Raw genomic sequence first — 18,382 nt, forward strand, 5'->3', positions numbered from 1 at the left:
TGCGCTGTTGATATCTGCGCAGGGCGCGGGAAGTTGAATCAAGCATCATTAGTAGAAACCATATAAGAAAACGAGAGAAGACTCCACTGGTAAATATTTATTTTCTGTAATCCCCTGACTGTTACATTATATGATCACGAGTTTAAAACCATTTAAGAGCGACAAGACAAAGAGAATGTGCTGTATGAAAAACTCACACAACGCCCAGATTCAAGTTCTATTTTGCGCTTTAACAAACAATAACACACACAATTATGCCAATATTCCAGTTTTGTTAAGTTTCTTCGTAAGAGCAGCCTTAAAAAGTTAAATAACATCTTAAATGAGTTTAAAGAGGTGTGAGAAAATGAGATGTGTGTGAGATGGGGTGAGGCTACGCATCATGTGCGACAGCGGAAGATCTTTTAAAGTGACAGTAACCACTTATAATGACAATGTAAAGAACTAAAGTAATTGCTCACTTAAATATGCTCTGCTCTTGACTAAATAACTTCAGTACCTTTAATAAGGGTTAATCTATATATAATTCATAATGTATGTAGTGCAATCTGATAACATGTATTTTTCCTACTTCTTGAGCACTGGTACAAATGAAATGTGAGGATTTTTTTTTTATTCACTTAAATTAAAAGTAATATTTTTTGAAGCTTTTCATTTAAGTGTGAATTAAATATTATTTCATAGAGACATCAGAAGCTGTATTACTATCAGTGATACTGGCCTAAAAAGATAAAAAGGTTCCAATAAACACATTTTTATGTTGTTTCTACATTAATTTGGAGCTAAAATACATATTATATATATGTTTTAATGGCAATTAGTTAAGATGAATCACAGAAACAAAATATCAATATAGTTAATTAAAAAACGAAGAAACGTATTTATATAAAAAAATATGTATTAATTTTAGATTTTAAAACATGACCCCCCCCCCCCAACAAATGCAGAAACATGTTGAACAGGATAATAAAGGACAACAGGATGATGTGAGAAATGATTATATTGTGGAAAGCTTCTTTTAATGTAGTATGACAGAAAAATTGCAATATGAAATGAACATTTTTTACAAATCATCACTGCTGAGCTGACAAAGGTAGTGTGAATTATATTTACACCAATTTAAATAAATAAAAGAATTAACTATACAAGATAACAGTGACATCAAACCAACCAATGGGCAGAAAAATACAACCAAACCCAGCAAATAACAACTCCCATTAAACGAGACTATTTACCCAAATACAGCGAGGAAGAGGCTTTCTGTGACTGTTCATTAATGGTGCTCAAATGACTTATCCGATCATTTTGAGAAAGACATCAGTCTTTATAAATCATCGAGCTTAATCTGATTATAATTTCCAGTTTTCTCCTCATTAGTGAATGATATCTTTATGAGATTAGCCTCTTTCCTCTGGTCAGTGCTCGAACACAAACAGTGAAGAGACATCAGGCAGTGCAGATTGAGAACACATTGCATTTAATATTGCAGTGCTTTTACTTTTCTGATAACATAAATTTGTGTGTACCAAGAACAGGTGCATTTGTAACATAGTATGTATGCACTGAGCTATTGCATATTCTTCCTTATTGCTTTCCATTTCAAAATAGCCGAGAGAAAAATTGTGTTTTTAACCACTTTTCTAAACGTTTTACCAAAAACATGACAGTACCACAGTCAGCTTCCTTTAACAAATGTTTACATCTCATTGAAATAGGCACAAAATAATGCAGAACAATTCTAATATACATGTATTTACAAATGCAAATTTTATAAATATATTCTCTTGAGGTCCTCAGGCATTCCTCTTCCAGTTGCTTTGGACATTTGTTCACTATGCCTCTCAAACAGTGGCCAAATTACATGTTTTGGAGAACAGAAGGTTAGCTTTAAGATATTTTAAGGTTCTGAATGTTAGGAGTTAAAATATTGCTCTATAAGACTCACGTATAAGAACTCAGGTTCTGAAATTTCTCACGCAGGTTTTTAACCAAACTATGTTGACTGTTCTCCGCTTTTTCAAATGAGCATGGTGGGTGACCTCCATCCATCCATGCACTTAAGTTTTGCTCTTTACTGTTTGCCATTGCAAGTTCAGATTGTGAAACAGCATCCCATTTTAGTTGATTTGCATGAACGTCCTCACCTCCTGCTGCCCTTTTGACTACAATTAGGCTGGACAGGGTATCTTGGCCAGTGTCACAACAACTGTCCGGTGGCTCAGGTTCATGTGGTGTCCCCACATCAAAATCTAAAGTATTAACTCGACACAGTGAAGGCAAACCTTCAGCGTCAAGAGTCTTGCTGGAACATGTAGAATGCATGGATGTACATATAGGCACTGTGACAATGCAGGAAGGGGATGAGCAAGATAAGGAACGTGATGTTCCGGACCTCTCCTTGTCCAGAACTCTCTCTGGAAAAGAATTACTACGACCCACTGGGAACGGACGAGAGGAAGCGGATACGTCCTCTCGGCCATGGGTGTTATATTTGGAGCGTAACTCCTTGACATCTGGCCAGTGGAAGCTCTCCGTCTGTACTGGACTTTGTGGTCTCTCATATAATCTGCAAAAGTATGGCAATTGAGGACTTCCAGGAGAACAGAGGCTGGAAGTTGGACTAGTAGTCTTAGAGTCCGGGATAAAGTCCTGCTCATCCAAGGTCAGCAACAGCGTCCTGTCAGGCATCCCTATGCACAAAAGAACAGTGGTTAAAGGCTGCTTTGAAAAATTCGACAAAGTTTATGCCAGATAATCAATTGATTTCTAAAGGGAATGGCGCGAAATTACACAAGGGTTTGCTCAATCATGCAATCCAAACTCAGTAGGAATCCATTGACTAATAGAAAGTGCACTTGTGCTTTTGGAAATCCAATTCAATGGGAGCTTCTAATTTCTAACTTGTGCATCCTCGTTTCCTTTCCTAGCGTCTTAGCTCCACCCCATTAGGATGCGAGGGAAGGATACATATCCCCACTCATGACTCCTCAGGAAGCTTCCCCGCTCCTCATTCCTCGTGATGCAATTAGAGAATTGAGATGTTCTTCAAGATGGCTGAGTTAGATCGGTTTCCAGGTCACGGGCTGGAGGATGGAGGAGCAAGGAAACGAGGAAGCATCAATTTGAGTATTGAGAAGCACCCACTTTATTACAACTTGATTTAAATTGACACACCTCTTTACACAACCTCAAAATGGATCCTACACATTCCTTCCCATTAAATGCGCCATCGGATCCATCTCTATATAGTAATCGTCTCAAGCCTTTATGTCTTTGATAGATAACAATTGTCTGCATTGGTAACCAATAAGTAGTAAACAATTACCACTATCGGCATCAGGCAAGAAACTTAACTGCAATTTGGGGATTGTCCCTCAAGTACCGTATATACCCGAATATAAGTCGACCCTAAATATAAAACGGACCTGTCATCCAACATTCACTTTAAAAGCAGGTGCGCAAGTTCCATTATGGATTGCTATTATTATGGCGTATTTACCAGGCGCACGCCAGGAGCGGTTCACAGCCGAGGAGACGGATGTTCTTGTAAGAGCAGTGAAAGACAGAGTTGTGTTGTATGGGGATGGGAGAAACCCACCCAAAATAGCGTCGGTTAAACAGGCGTCGGTTAAACAGTTTTTTCAGTTGATTTTTTTTCCTGGTTCTTGATGGACATTTGTCAGATGTCCTTACATACATATGTCTTGCCACTATTGGGCAAACAGGTCTGATCCTTAATGTAGAGCCCTTCCAAAATTAAGGATTTATTTTTATATTTTTTTTTTATGGAGGTTTATTTCTTTGTTGAAAAGAAGAGTTTTATAAAAAGAAAAAAAAGAGTCATTAGCTCATGTGAATGAGTATTTGAATGTTGGAATGGGGATTCATATTGTTGGAAATAAGAAACTATCTCTCTAAGTAATTTTCAATGTGATTCATATTTGTTGAATGTTTAAAGAAAAGTCTTGCAGTTGAAATGTAGGAGAACATCACACAAAGTGTTTTTTTATTTTAGTGGAAATATGTTTATCCAATGAAGTGTTCTGATGGTGACCCCTGAAGTTCAAGGGGGCGGGATGAGGAAGAAAAAATAGAGAGCTCGTGGGGACTCGAGAGCTCGTGGGGACTTGAGAGCTTGTGGGGAAAATAGAGAGCTCGTGGGAAAAAAAAGATAGTAAAAAGTTGAATGAGAATTAGAAAACAACGTATTGCAAGAGAAAAAAAAACCCTTTCTTTGCATATAGTGTGTTGAAAACGTAGAAAAAGTTTGTTTTGTTGACAGAGTTTAACGAATTACAACCGTTAAAGAACTATTGGCATTGAGTATTCGCAAGATTATGTTCGGGAAGGAAGTTAATGGTACTTTGAAAAGTGGAGCGAACTGGAAAGGGATCTAAAGTGAGTGAGCAACGTGCATCGAAGATTGACTGATCGCAGCGCGAGAGCACAGCTGTTGTGTGTGTTGTGTTAAGTGCTGCACATCGGGATTCACTCGCGGATGGAGTTCGTTGGGACATCTTTATTATCATCGCTGGATGGCTCCAGGTTACTGCTGTTCCTTTCTATGTGTTTCCTTATTCTGGACCCGGATCGATTTCCTCGAGTTGTCATTTCTCTGGATTTGTGAGTATTCAATGTGGTGTCAAATTACAAAGAGCTCCAACGTAGCGCGCCAACGATTGAACTAAAATCCCAGCTGGGTAGAACTCATTACATTGGGGGGGTTTAACGTGATTTTCTGGACTTGATGTGAATTGTGATTTCATTGTTTAGATTTCCATTTGAAAGGATTATTTTCCATTTGAGGAAAAAAAAAACAGAATCAAAAGAGTTCCGGTTTAATAAACAAATGTTTATTGTTCATTAAATATTTTTTTGTGGTTTCCTGGGGAGGAAAGGAAAAGTGGTAAGGTAATTTTTTTTTTTACAGATCATAGATTTACGTTGTGAACTGTTGAACACCAGTTTGTAATTACTTCCAATTTAAATTGTTAAAACACTAAACTGACACTTATAGTGGTATCTGAAGATCTGGGTTTTGTGTTTAACTGAAATTAAATAATTTAGAAATGTGCCTCTCCCCAAGTTAGTGTCTTTTGGAAGGTCCCCTAGACATAATAGGCCATATTTACTGGTGAGAGGGCTACATTAATAACTACAATTAGCCTGAATAATTTGTAAGCTAGATTTATGCCTATTTTTTCACATCTTCGTGGCACACCACAATGTGTTAATATTTTTTTAGTGTAACAATTTATGATTTGCAAAAATAACTGTTGCATCTGTGTAGATTACATGAGCAAGTGTACACGCGTTGTGCACGCTATACATTATGGTCAAGCATGCGCCCTTAAAATAACATAATGAACAACGCACAACGCGCCGCTGACTTTAGACTAGGTTTTTTCTGGTCAGTGGCGCAATTATTTAATGGAACAGCAAAATAGCTCCAGGGATTGTTTGCGCCGGAACACGCCTCCTTTTTTGCGCTGAACCGCCCAGGGAGCGCAAGTTCATTCACTAGTTTAGCGACGTGCTTCTGTGGAGGGAAAAGCGCGCTTTGCGCGGGTGCAAAATAGGAATGACACATGCGTCGGTGTACAAAGTCAATTGCGCTGGGTGCAAGATAGGGCCCTCACTGTCACTAATTACGTAGCCTATTGTGTTGGCGCCCTCTAGTGTTTCCCCCGCGATTTTGTCTATAACGCGAATATAAGACGACCCCCCCCCCCCCATTTTTCAGCCTATTTTTAGGACACAAACCTCGTCTTATATTGGGGTATATACGGTAAAAGTGAGTCAATTTGGAAAAGAAAGTGTAAACTCAGACACTACACCCACCTTTCTCCTTTCCCAGAGGTCTCTCCTCCATGACCGAAGACAGGTACTTGGGCGTAAAATGGTTCTCTGAGATCTTTGGTCTCTGCCTTACTACTGGCCGGCTGTTTTTGATACGTTGACTGTATTGCCTGGCCAACTGGAAGACTTTGTTTTTCATCTTCTCCATATCTTGAAGGATGAGGTCATCCTCATTGGCAGACCTTAAAGAGATGACCCTTGGTAGAGGAGGGTGGTTGACCTTGTGGCGCTCTTGGAACTTGTGATCCTCGCTTGGATGGCTTCGAAACTCTTGAATCTCGTCCTTTTTTAAGATGTCGTTGATTGGGGATGAGGTTGAGCTTTCATCGGATTCCTCCAATATAAGTAGAGGTTCCCCAAGTCCACTATCAGAGCTCACCTTACTAGTTTCTGCTTTTGTCTCTTGTACAGGTGTAATCATTTGGGAATTCTCCAAGTCCTGATGCTCTTCAGAAGACCCAATTATCTCCACTTCCATGTCTTGCCACACCTTCACCATGTCAGATGCTGACTGGAATTGCTCATTCCCATTTTGAGGTCTAGACTCTTTGCCATTTGCAGGAACCACAAAGTCAGAGCTGTCCTTTGCTTTCTTGTCATCGTCCAAGCCTGGTAGATTAAAGACAGACCATGAAGTTGGCTTTGTTACAGAAGACCCCCTCCTGTGTAATGCCACATCTTCGTCTGCAAGGTCATTGAGTTGTTGACGGAGACCACGAACTAGACCCGCAGGAATGTATGAAAGGCTCTCTCTGCGTTTAATGGCAAAGCTTGCATCCTGGTGCTCAGCATGTTCGTAGTAGTGTCTAATCTTATGTATGAGCAATTGGTCCTTTTTGGAAAGGGTGTCTTGTTTCATTTGAGGTCTTTGGTCTGGAATAAACAGGCTCTCAGGAACGGTCTCTGTTAATGGTTCTGAAGTGGACCGTCTAAATCCATGGGATTTTTCTTTCTCATGGGGTTCGGCACCGCCACCAAGCAAGCTGTCTTTTCTACCTTTCAAAGAGTCAGAGTCAAAGTCAAATGACCCGTCAAGTCCTAGACTACTTCTTCGAGATAGGCTGCCTTCACTTGCCTTGTCCAACATGGATGAAGACAAGAGTCCAACATTGACATCTACCTCCATATTCTGCACATTACTTTTGGATGGAGTTGTCCCTTCCTCCGTGAATGAGAAATCCACACTGTCCTTCGTACTCTCTCCAATTTCTCGTCCTCCATTATTGAGGTCTACTATCTCTGGATCAGTGTGGCATCCTGCCATTATTGTCCCACGCATTTCTGGATATTTATCTATTTGGTCAATCCTCATCTCCTCTGAATCTCTGAGAGGAACTGTGTTCTGTGAACTCTGTTCCCCAGTTGTGCTCTAGAAAGTGGACAGAGTAAAGAGAGTTATTGCTAAAGGAAGCTATGAAGAAGATAAGAAAAAGAGGATATGAAGATAACTTAATTCAATCATCAATTTCCCATGTGGCCAGCATGAAAGAACAAGTGCAATTTATCTAGCTTTGAGAGACAGCTGGGCTTTTGTAAACCCCCTCTTCCTCTTGTTTACATTTAGCCAATTACCAAAAGTGGTGTTATTAGGTTCATAATACATGGCATTACCTGTCCAAAGAGAGTCAAACTTTTATTTCTATCATCAGGCTTTTCTTGACAAGGTGTCTGGCTGCTCTTGTTCATTGGCCAGTTCTCCCAACAATCTGCTCTGTCCTAAATGTACACAAAATTACAGCAATTTAACAGATGAAAAAAAGATCTACTGAATGACAGCGTTCACAGCCGCCAGATGCCATTTATTCAGGGTGTACTTTAGCAACATTTCAACCTTTTTACAAACATTTGCAATTCATTTAAAAGCATTCATGCATTTCAATGTTTTACCACAGACAACTGACCTTCTGAAATTGCTTTTGTGTGCCATCAAACAAAACACAATAAAACAGGAACCTTTGTCTAATTTAATTACGGAAGGCAAGCCATCCGACCTCCACCCCCAAAATTTGACAGTTAAATTTCCCTTTGAAGTCAAACTTCAATCAACAACAAAAAAAATCTCATTGTTGTGCAAAAGTGCAAAAACACTTTGAGACACCCGACGTCCCGTATTATTATGCATTGGATCTTAATAACAATAACACGCTGTAACTTCCCCATCATATGTACACAATGCATTCTGCACCTACATTTTTACACATTTGTAATGAAATATAATACTGATTCTTGAGACATGGGACAAAATTATATTACCCGCCATAAAGAGCAATGCAAGATTTGTCAATACAATAATATCTGACTCAGTGATCTAAAAGCATGCATTTAGGTAGAAAGAATATTTCTTCACTCAAACAGCCGTCAATGAAATGTTTTGAAAATCACATTTTGAAGATGGCTTTCAATTTGTAGGTCAAGTGTCCACTGAGCAGAGTGTTAAACAAGAAACACACGCACATGCTGTTATGTCCATGCAATGATTCATGCAACATTCAAGAGCATCAGAACTGTGGGTGCACAAGCAGAAACCAGCAGATGGGAATGTGATTGATAGCATGGTGGTGGCAGCCAGGTTATGAACAGGGAATAGAAAGCAATAGGAGACAGAGAGCCTCACCGTTGTGATCTGATCAAAAAGCAAAGCCTTGGCCCTATAATGCCAGCAGGAGATGGCGGCCAACACTGAACTGGCAAAGTCAGCTACCTGCTCAACCCCCATCAGAACTTCCTCTTCTCCGATGTCTCCTCCTATCCTGTCCTCTGTTGTATTTTCTTTCTCTTCCTCCTCTTCAAGAAGAAGTGTCCTCTCCTTGACGTCATCCAGCGAGCCTGAGCTAGATTCAAGATCTTGTGCATTCTGAACCGTTCCAGGAACTGCAGCCTTCAGTTCTGGATTTGAGCTCAATGGCGTGACGTTGGTAGAGGGCAGAATGGAAAGACGATCTTTATCCACTAATAGAGTACCTTCGCTGTCCGCATGCTGGGCGTCACAGAAAAGTTATGGGATGTCAATGGGCGCTCTTTAAAATGTTAACTTCCATTTTTGTCTGAACTATTGCTGCAGTTAAGTCGGTATTGCCTTTATTTCATAAATGCACAGCATATTTCCCATTAATGTGATTTGTCTGCATTTATTTGTTAAAAAAATAGAGTAACAATAAAATAACAGTTTTCTATATAGTAAAGTGTAATTTATTCCTGTGTATTTTAGCATCATTACTCCATCTTCAGTGTCACATGATTCTTCAGAAATCATTCTAATATTATGATCTGATGCGCAAGAAACTGATTATTATTAATGTTGAAAACAGTTCATATTTTTGTGGAAATACATGATACGCAAGTAAGATAATAAATATTTTATTCATTAAGAAAAAAAATTACAAAGAAAAAGTTGATTTGGTGGAATAATATACATATAAAACTGATCAGGCATAGCATTATGATGTGAATAACACTGATGATCTCTCCATCACGGCTCCTGTTAGTGGGTGGGATATATTAGGCAGCAAGTGAACATTTTGTCCTCAGAGTTGATGTGTTAGAAGCAGGAGAAATGGGCAAGCGTAAGGATTTGAGCGAGTTTGACAAGGGCCAAATTGTGATGGCTAGACGACTGGGTCAGAGCATCTCCAAAACTGCAGCTCTTGTGGGCTGTTCCCGGTCTGCAGTGGTCAGTATCTATCAAAAGTGCTCCAAGGAAGAAACAGTGGAGAACCGGCCACAGGGTCATGGGCGGCCAAGGCTCATTGATGCACGTGGGGAGCGAAGGCTGGCCCATGGGGTCCGATCAAACAGACGAGCTACTGGAGCTCAAACTGCTCCAGAAGTTAATGCTGGTTCTGATAGAAAGCTGTCAGAATACACAGAGCAGCTCAGTTTGTTGCGTATGGGGCGGCATAGCCGCTGACCAGTCAGGGTGCCCATGCTGACCCCTGACCCCGCCGAAAGCACCAACAGTGGCACGTGAGCATCAGAACTGGACCACGGAGCAATGGAAGAAGGTGGCCTGGTCTGAGGAATCACGTGTTCTTTTACATCACGTGGATGGCCGGGTGTGTGTGTGTGGCTTACCTGAGGAACACATGGCGCCAGGATGCACTATGGGAAGAAGGCGAGCCGGCGGAGGCAGTGTGATGCTTTGGGCAATGTTCTGCTGGGAAACCTTGGGTCTCCACCTACCTAAGCATTGCTGAGACCATGTTCAGCCTTTCATGGAAATGGTATTCTGGTGGCTGTGGCTCTTCCAGCAGGATAATGCTCCTGACACAAAGCACAAATGCTTCAGGAATGGTTTGAGGAGCACAACAACGAGTTTGAGGCGTTGACTCGGCCTCCGGATTCCCCAGATCTCAATCCAATTGAGCATCTGTGGGATGAGCTGAACAAACAAGTCCGATCCATGGAGGCCCCACCTCGCAACTTACATGACTTAAAGGATCTGCTGCTAACATCTTGGTGCCAGATACCACAGCATACCTTCAGGGGTCTAGTGGAGTTCATGCCTCAACAGGTCAGGGCTGTTTTGGCAGCAAAAAGGGGGACCAGCACAATATTAGGAGGATGGTCAATGTTATGCCTGATTGGTGTATAGAGTATATCAGTGTGGTAAGTAAACTAAAAATAATTATTAGCCAATGGCAATTCAATTGCCAAGGTGTGTGTAGAGGGTTGCTATTCATCAAAGAATGATTAAACAAACAGGTTCCACAAAAAATTAAGCAGCAAAAGCGTTTTTCAACATTGTTTATAATCAGACATTTTTTGAATATTAGAATGATTATAAAATATCTGAATTCTTCCAAACTTTTGACTTGTACATTTAGGAGTGCCATTATAAAACCCCATACACCAGTGAACTGGGCTCATATAGACATGTTGGAAGCTTACATTGGAGAGCAAACGAGCAAACCTTACCTTAAGCGTGCCTGAGCGACGTCCGTGGATAATTAGGAGGATGCAAAGACAAAGATAAATAAATGTTATTTTTATAGCAATTAAGATAATATTGATTATAAATACAGTGATTTTTGTATGCTGGTTGCACATAGCATGCCATTAAAATAGGGCTGCACAATATATCGAAATGATCGAAATATCACAAATGTATATATCGCAAAATGCAACGGCACGCAATATCGGAATAATTTAAATAGGCTACTTCAACATTGACTACGTTTACATGGACAGCAGTAATCTAATTATTGACCTTATTCTAAATAAGACAATATTCTGATTAAGGCGTTTACGTGGACAGCAGTAATCTAATTATTGACCTTATTCTAAATAAGACAATATTCTGATTAAGGCGTTTACGTGGACAGCAGTAATCTAATTATTGACCTTATTCTAAATAAGACAATATTCTGATTAAGGCGTTTACGTGGACAGCAGTAATCTAATTATTAAGCTTATTCTAAATAAGACAATATTCTGATTAAGGCGTTTACATGGACAGCTGTAATCTAATTATTGACCTTATTCTGAATAAGACAATATTCTGATTAAGGTGTTTACGTGGACAGCTGTAATCTAATTATTGACCTTATTCTAAATAAGACAATATTCTGATTAAGGTGTTTACATGGACAGCTGTAATCTAATTATTAAGCTTATTCTGAATAAGACAATATTCTGATTAAGGTGTTTACATGGACAGCTGTAATCTAATTATTAAGCTTATTCTAAATAAGACAATATTCTGATTAAGGCGTTTACATGGACAGCAGTAATCTAATTATTGACCTTATTCTAAATAAGACAATATTCTGATTAAGGTGTTTACATGGACAGCTGTAATCTAATTATTGACCTTATTCTAAATAAGACAATATTCTGATTAAGGTGTTTACATGGACAGCTGTAATCTAATTATTAAGCTTATTCTAAATAAGACAATATTCTGATTAAGGCGTTTACATGGACAGCTGTAATCTAATTATTGACCTTATTCTGAATAAGACAATATTCTGATTAAGGTGTTTACATGGACAGCTGTAATCTAATTATTGACCTTATTCTGAATAAGACAATATTCTGATTAAGGTGTTTACATGAGTTGCTTTTAGAGTACTCCGTTCATGTTCCTGTTTTACATGTGATAGAACACAGATCGATTAATGGCACGTCATTACGTCCCCATGCCACGCTATTACGTCCCCATGCCACGCTATTACGTCCCCATGCCACGCTATGTTCTCCAACATCTAATCATAGCGTGACTTTGGCAGGTCTGTTAATTTTATGGGCTCAGGAAACCCGCTAACTTTACCTGCGGGTGTGGCTGTTGGACAGTGTTACTTTACATTACAAAGTATAAAAAACACGCGTTTTATAATGTTTTATATACATTTACGTTGATTTATTTTTGTAATATTATGTATTGTCTCTTTCAGTTTTTTTAAGAGACACTACCCCTCTTTCCTCCGTATTGACAGCCTACATTTATGATAATAGCTTTGATTAATGATGAAATCGTGACTGTTTGGATTGTTTTTCCTGCCGTCGAGCCACAGGCGTTCACTGATTGACCCATCTGGTTCGCGATAACAGATACAAACCTATTGTATTTTACTTTTACAATGAGCATAATAATTAAAACAAAAATCTAAAAAAAATAGAGAGAGGACGCAGTGTTCAGAATGAACAGTAAATTAAAACACACACCGCCCATAGCACCGCGTTATGGCAACGACATTTCAGACTGACAGAAATGTAAAAGATAAACGGTAGGGCTGTAACGATATGCAATATGAAATCGAAATCGCAATACGCAGGTCCACGAACCTGTATCGCGATGTGAGAAGGCAGAATCGCGACACACCCCTTCCAACTCCCAGAATTATCCTTCCTGTCCAGGTCCAACTTTTAGGTCAGCAGTATGGCAACATTTCAGCTACCCGGTGGAGAACAAGGATGGCAATCGTGTAGTTGACAAGACCCACACAATTTGCCGTAAGTGTTTCAAGAAGCTTCCCCAACCGGCTGGCAACGTGGTGTGAGCGTGGCGTTTCTGTTGCGTGTCATCCACGGGGCGGCTGCGTGGCGTTTTCTCTTTCTTTGCACACCAGAAGCGTGTCTGACGCTGCGCTTCTGTTGGTATTGATGTACAGGAGGCCCTATACTTCATGTTAAATATATATTGCCTATTGGTACCGCAAAGAAAACGTCGGCAGTAGCCTATTGACCATACAGATATATGGTATTGACGGCAAAATAGGCTACAGAATACTGTACAGAATAAAAATGTTTTGTCCCCCCCATATCGAGGTTTGTATCGTACCGTGGGTCAAAAATCGTGATACGAACCGAATCGTGGGTTTGGTGTATCGTTACAGCCCTAATAAACGGGACTTTTCCGCCATTTGTTACTGGTTTGTAGACGTTGTTATATTAATTATAATTCCAATTCTGTTTTATCGGCCACAATATTATCGATGATTGTTGAGAGGGGCACTTTTGATTAATTTTCAAAAAGGGCAGAGGCTCGAACCCACAAAGCCTCCTCTCTGCACTTCCCTGTTGTGCGTAACGTTATGTGTCCTGTCACAAAATGCGGCGAAATCTCCGACACAACGTTAATAGTTAGATTAAGGTGTGTACATGTCTGTAATGCTCTCCTATAATGCGACTAAAATAGGCCTACTCCACATGTCTTAATCCGATTTATGTTTAGTTAGATTAGGACTTTAATCAGATTAAGGTAATTAGAAATCGCTGTCGACATGGTAGCCTCTTAATCAGAGTATTGTCTTAATCAGATTAATATCAGAGTATTGTTGTCCATGTAAACGTAGTCATTGTGAAAAGTGTCCGTTTTAGGTCGAAGCTCTGACGCATATAGCAGAAAACAGACTGGGCACACAACTTTTATTTATGGGACTTGCTTGATGTTAAAAAGAGTTATTAAACGCAATAACTTGCGAAAAACAACAATTTGCAGTCTCGTGCTGTTTGACACACACACACCGAAATGTGCACATCGCCTCTCTGAAAGCGCATGATCCCTTCAGTTCAGTTTTGTGTCTGCATTACATTTGCAATTACAATTTTGGTTTGTATACATTGATGTTAAAATGATATTGTCAGATTTGTGACATTCATTTTTGCTAAAACGCTGCTGGTCATTTTCAGAAGTTGTTGCGACACTTTAATTTCCCAGAAAGAATGTGAAACATATAAATGGTATCATTCTCAGTAAAAAAAATGTTTTAAAGTAATTTTAATATATTTTACACACTAATAGCAATATTGCATCGCATATCGCATATCGCATTATTTAACAAGGTATCGCATATCACATTTTTCTTCAATATCGCACAGCCCTACATTAAAATGTGTTTTGCCAGGTCTATGCATGCTACTTAAGAGAGCTCCCCACTGATTTCAAAGACAGCAAAAGTTGAAAATGACAACTTAATTTGGAAGGTGTGAACGAGTGTGTGTGAGTGAGATGGAACTGCTTGGCTTCTCTGCCAATTAGGATGCATAATGGACTAGCGCTGACGGCGAGCCAAAAACAGGTTTGTGGAGTGAAAGGAACTGGCGAACGACAAAGCCTCCGGCTGATGGGCTCCATAATTAACATCATTATGTGTGCGGGTGGAGGACCGGGGCCGCGGCCTTTGATCTGACGCAGGAGGGACGGCTCGAGTCTTCTGTGCCTTTGATGCTAAAGCGGGCAGAGGAACCTCAGTGCATACGGGACATGTGTCTCACACGAGGGGAAACAAACGCCGTGCACCTGCCGCGAGTCCCTGATGACAGGGATATGATTAGAAACTTTCTTTGTTTACCAGCCGTATCTCTGATCTTTTGTACAACAGCGATTCTTTAATCAGTCCGTCAAACAGAGTGAGAGCATGAAGACAGACCGGATTTAGTTGCATACGTTTTGTTTTCATCAAAAGTGCATAATACACTAATACGGCAAGAAAATGTATTCTCATAATAAAAAAATTGTTAAAGGGTTAGTTCACCCAAAAATGAAATGTCTGTCATTAACTCCTCTCCCTAATGTCGCTCCACACCCGTCAGACCTCCGTTCATCTTCACACACAGTCTAAGATATTTTATATTTAGTCTGCGAGCGTATGCAAGTGTATGCACACTATACTGTCCATGTCCAGAAAGGGAATAAAAACATCATCACAGAGTCCATATGAGACATCAGTGGGTTAATTAGAGTCTCTTGAAGCATCCAAAATACATTTGGGTCCAAAAATAACAAAAACTACGACTTTATTCAGCATTGGCTTCTCTTCCGGGTTTGTTTTCAATCCTCAAATAAAGATTTGAACGGTTATGAATCAGCGTTTTGATTTATGATTCGGATCACGTGTCAAACGGCTGAAATCACGTGACATTGGCGATCTGAATCATGAATCAATTCACTGATTCATAACCGTTTGAATCTTTATTTGAGGATTGAACACAAACCCGGAAGAGAAGCCAATGCTGAATAAAGTCGTAGTTTTTGTTATTTTTGGACCCAAATGTATTTCGGATGCTTCAAGAGACTCTAATTAACCCACTGATGTCTCATATGGACTACTGTGATGATGTTTTTATTCCCTTTCTGGACATGGACAGTATAGTGTGCATACACTTGCATACGCTCTCAGACTAAATATAAAATATCTTAAACTGTGTGTGAAGATGAACGGAGGTCTTACGGGTGTGGAGCGACATTAGGGGGAGGACGTAATGACAGACATTTCATTTTTGGGTGAACTAACCCTTTAAGTGGGCGTCACTGAAATGAGGAACCGAAATCTGCGTTCTGATTCGGGCCAGTACATATATAGGTACCGGAGCTATATTGGCACCGGGTTTCGGTACCCAACCCTAAGTGGAGTAGAATAATGCTGCTCTGAGACGGAACTCATTCATGACGGAGGGGAAGAGAGTCCGAATGAGCAACTTACATTTTTATTACTGATATGTTTTGCCAGTTTCCCAGGAAGTGATGATTTTGTTCTCTTGAACACACGAGATGCAGACGCTGCTTTATGCGATATATTCAAATGTTGTGCACAGAAATAACTAAATGTGTGATCTAAAGTCAGAGATGAACTCAAACATTTCTCATCAAAGTCTACAGCTCTACACTCACATTGTTTTATTTCTCCTGAGGAATATTATTGGATGGAAACGGTGCTTTATTCGCAAATGCTTTATGCGATATATTCCTATGTTGATTTATAGATGAAAATATTACAATCTAATATGATTTCTGACCTGTACGGTGGCCAGAATAATAATAATAATAATCATACACAGTGTGTTAGTTAATAGCCCACAGGAGAACTGGCATCTCGACTGAGTCTGGTTTCTCTAAGGTTTATTTTTCTCCATCATGCCCTGATGGAGTTTTGGTTCCTTTGGTCGCCTTTGGCTTGGCTTGCTCATTTGGGGACACTAAAATCATGATCCAAGTTATTCAACTAAATATACAAATAAAATTAATTAATTAGGTCATATTTTACATTTTTCAAAAATGCAAAAACTTGATTGCGCTTATTTCTAGATTAAGGTTTCCAGAGTTTCAATGTGGTCTCAAATTTATGTGCATCACAACAGAAACAGAGAAAGTGTTACCTTTAGTGCTTTGTATGGTTCGTTTTGCCGGTTCTGTGAAAGATAACAGAGGATAAGACGAGCATCAGCATCAAATCAAAACTGACCTTTCTTATTTTTTTAGACAATACAACATTGTTTATATTATAAATGATTTTTATCTCTCTCTCTGTGTCTCTCTCTCTGTGTGTCTCTCTCTGTGTGTCTCTCTCTGTGTCTCTCTCTCTCACTCTCTCTCTCTCTCTCCTCTGATGATGAGGATCACTCACATGAGATCAGCCAATAGCAAACCACAATCATCCAATCTGTATTTTTCTGTAGTTTTCTGCAATTTGTATATATATATATATTTTATATAATGTGAGTAAACACAGTTTTTTTGTAAACATACATGGTTTCAAGTAAATGTATATATTTTTTATGGTGTGTTTTTTCTTGGATGGTAATGATGTTTTTAAAAAAATGAGAGAGAGAAAAGAAAAAAGGACAAAAAGGCCTTTATTTTAATCTTTGTGAATAAAGAGCTGTTAAAGTCAAAAGTCTCTTTCTCTGACTCTCCCTCTCTCCCACCATGCACATCATTATCTTTCCCTCATAATCTTTACATAACATCCCCCCTCTCTCTCTCTCTCTCTCTCTCTCTCTCTCTCTCTCTCTCTCTCTCTCTCTCTCTCTCTCTCTCTCGCCCTACATTTGTTCTTGTTTGAGAAGCGCTTCACTCGGATATACAGCACTATAGGGAATAAATCTTCCATTTCATGCCGACTTTAACCAATTAAATAGAGGAAATGTAGTTCTGCATTTGAACTTTCATTAATACGAGTGAAGCAGCAGATTTCCTCACCAGAACGTCTTCGTTCCTTCAGTGAATCTGCAGAGAAATCGTCAGTCTGACAGGACGTCGCTTTCTTCAGTCTGTCTGGGCTGTAGCGGTACTTTACTGGACCTGAGAAGAAGATTGAACAGATTGAGTTTTTGAGCATTAAAATTAGGGATGCACCGATCCGATACTCAGCATCGGTATTGGGTCCGATCCGCCATTATTTGCCGGATCGTGTATCGATCAGACAGGACCGATCCAAATCCAATACTGTGTGTATAATATTCTGTGTTATTAAGCCCCAGTGCCCCACAAAAGGCACAAAAACATAATAAAGCATCCTCAACGATTCGTGCACTATATTATAAGTGTTCTAAAGCCATTCCATAGTTTAATGTAATATTCTACTAAATATTCAGGTTTAGAAATTCTACATATAATTTTTTAACAAAACGGCATTGGTATTGGATTGGTATCGGTTTAGTATCGGTATTGACTAGGGATGTCCCGATCAGGTTTTTTTGCCCTCGAGTCCGAGTCATTTGATTTTGAGTATCTGCCGATACCGAGTCCCGATCCGATACTTCTATAATACATAAAAAAAGAATAAAGAAAAGCGGAAAAAATTATCCAGGATGTTCCTTATTTTTTATTTAATTCACCTTATTTTAACATTCAACAACTATGTTAGCAAACAGAGCACTTCTGTGAGGTAGCTTGAACAATCAAGTAATAAATAACATAATTCTTCACTTTTGGATTTTATTGCAACTGTAAATATAAAAAAAAGTTCGGGAGCGGAGTCTGCGCAGAGCAGGAAGTACAGCGGCGATATCAAAAGCCCGCCCACACTCTCACAGATGCAGAATAATTAATTATGTTGGTGTGAAATAAACAGTAGAAATTAAAGCTAAAGCTCCAATCTGCTCCCATCTCCGATCTCAGCTGTCAATCATGACATCACACACCCGTTTTTATAGCATCAAATGTGTTACGTTGCTGATCGTTACTGAGTGTTTGTTCGTGGTGTGGTAATGTTGCTGTGTGTGTGTGGAGCAAAAGCTGCGTTATATGCTCTCTCTCTTTCTCTGTCGCTCTCCCTGCTGTGCTGATTGCTGTAAACAGGTG

At 39.5% G+C, this 18,382-nt stretch overlaps 1 protein-coding gene across 6 annotated transcripts in view; it reads right to left on the minus strand.

Annotated features, from left to right (window-relative positions):
* Positions 1-989: 989 nt before the first annotated feature.
* Positions 990-18,382, minus strand: part of LOC137090888 (pleckstrin homology domain-containing family G member 3) — a 112,843-nt gene continuing 95,450 nt past the window's right edge. For 2 of the 6 annotated variants that reach the window (XM_067454879.1, XM_067454878.1), the window contains exons 13-19: positions 17,279-17,380; positions 16,456-16,488; positions 10,747-10,784; positions 8,474-8,836; positions 7,471-7,575; positions 5,842-7,228; positions 990-2,690 (exon numbers count right to left, since the gene is read on the minus strand). In XM_067454879.1, the coding sequence (XP_067310980.1) occupies positions 1,942-2,690; positions 5,842-7,228; positions 7,471-7,575; positions 8,474-8,836; positions 10,747-10,784; positions 16,456-16,488; positions 17,279-17,380 (2,777 nt within the window). In that variant the 3' untranslated portion in view covers positions 990-1,941. Of the gene's footprint in view, positions 2,691-2,730; positions 3,084-5,841; positions 7,229-7,470; positions 7,576-8,473; positions 8,837-10,746; positions 10,785-16,455; positions 16,489-17,278; positions 17,381-18,382 lie in introns of those variants that run through there. The other 4 variants (XM_067454880.1, XM_067454881.1, XM_067454883.1 and 1 more) reach the window with 4 other exon arrangements.

This window comes from Pseudorasbora parva, chromosome 10 (assembly GCF_024679245.1).
Source record: "Pseudorasbora parva isolate DD20220531a chromosome 10, ASM2467924v1, whole genome shotgun sequence".
In the NCBI taxonomy this organism is placed as follows: Eukaryota; Metazoa; Chordata; class Actinopteri; order Cypriniformes; family Gobionidae; genus Pseudorasbora; species Pseudorasbora parva.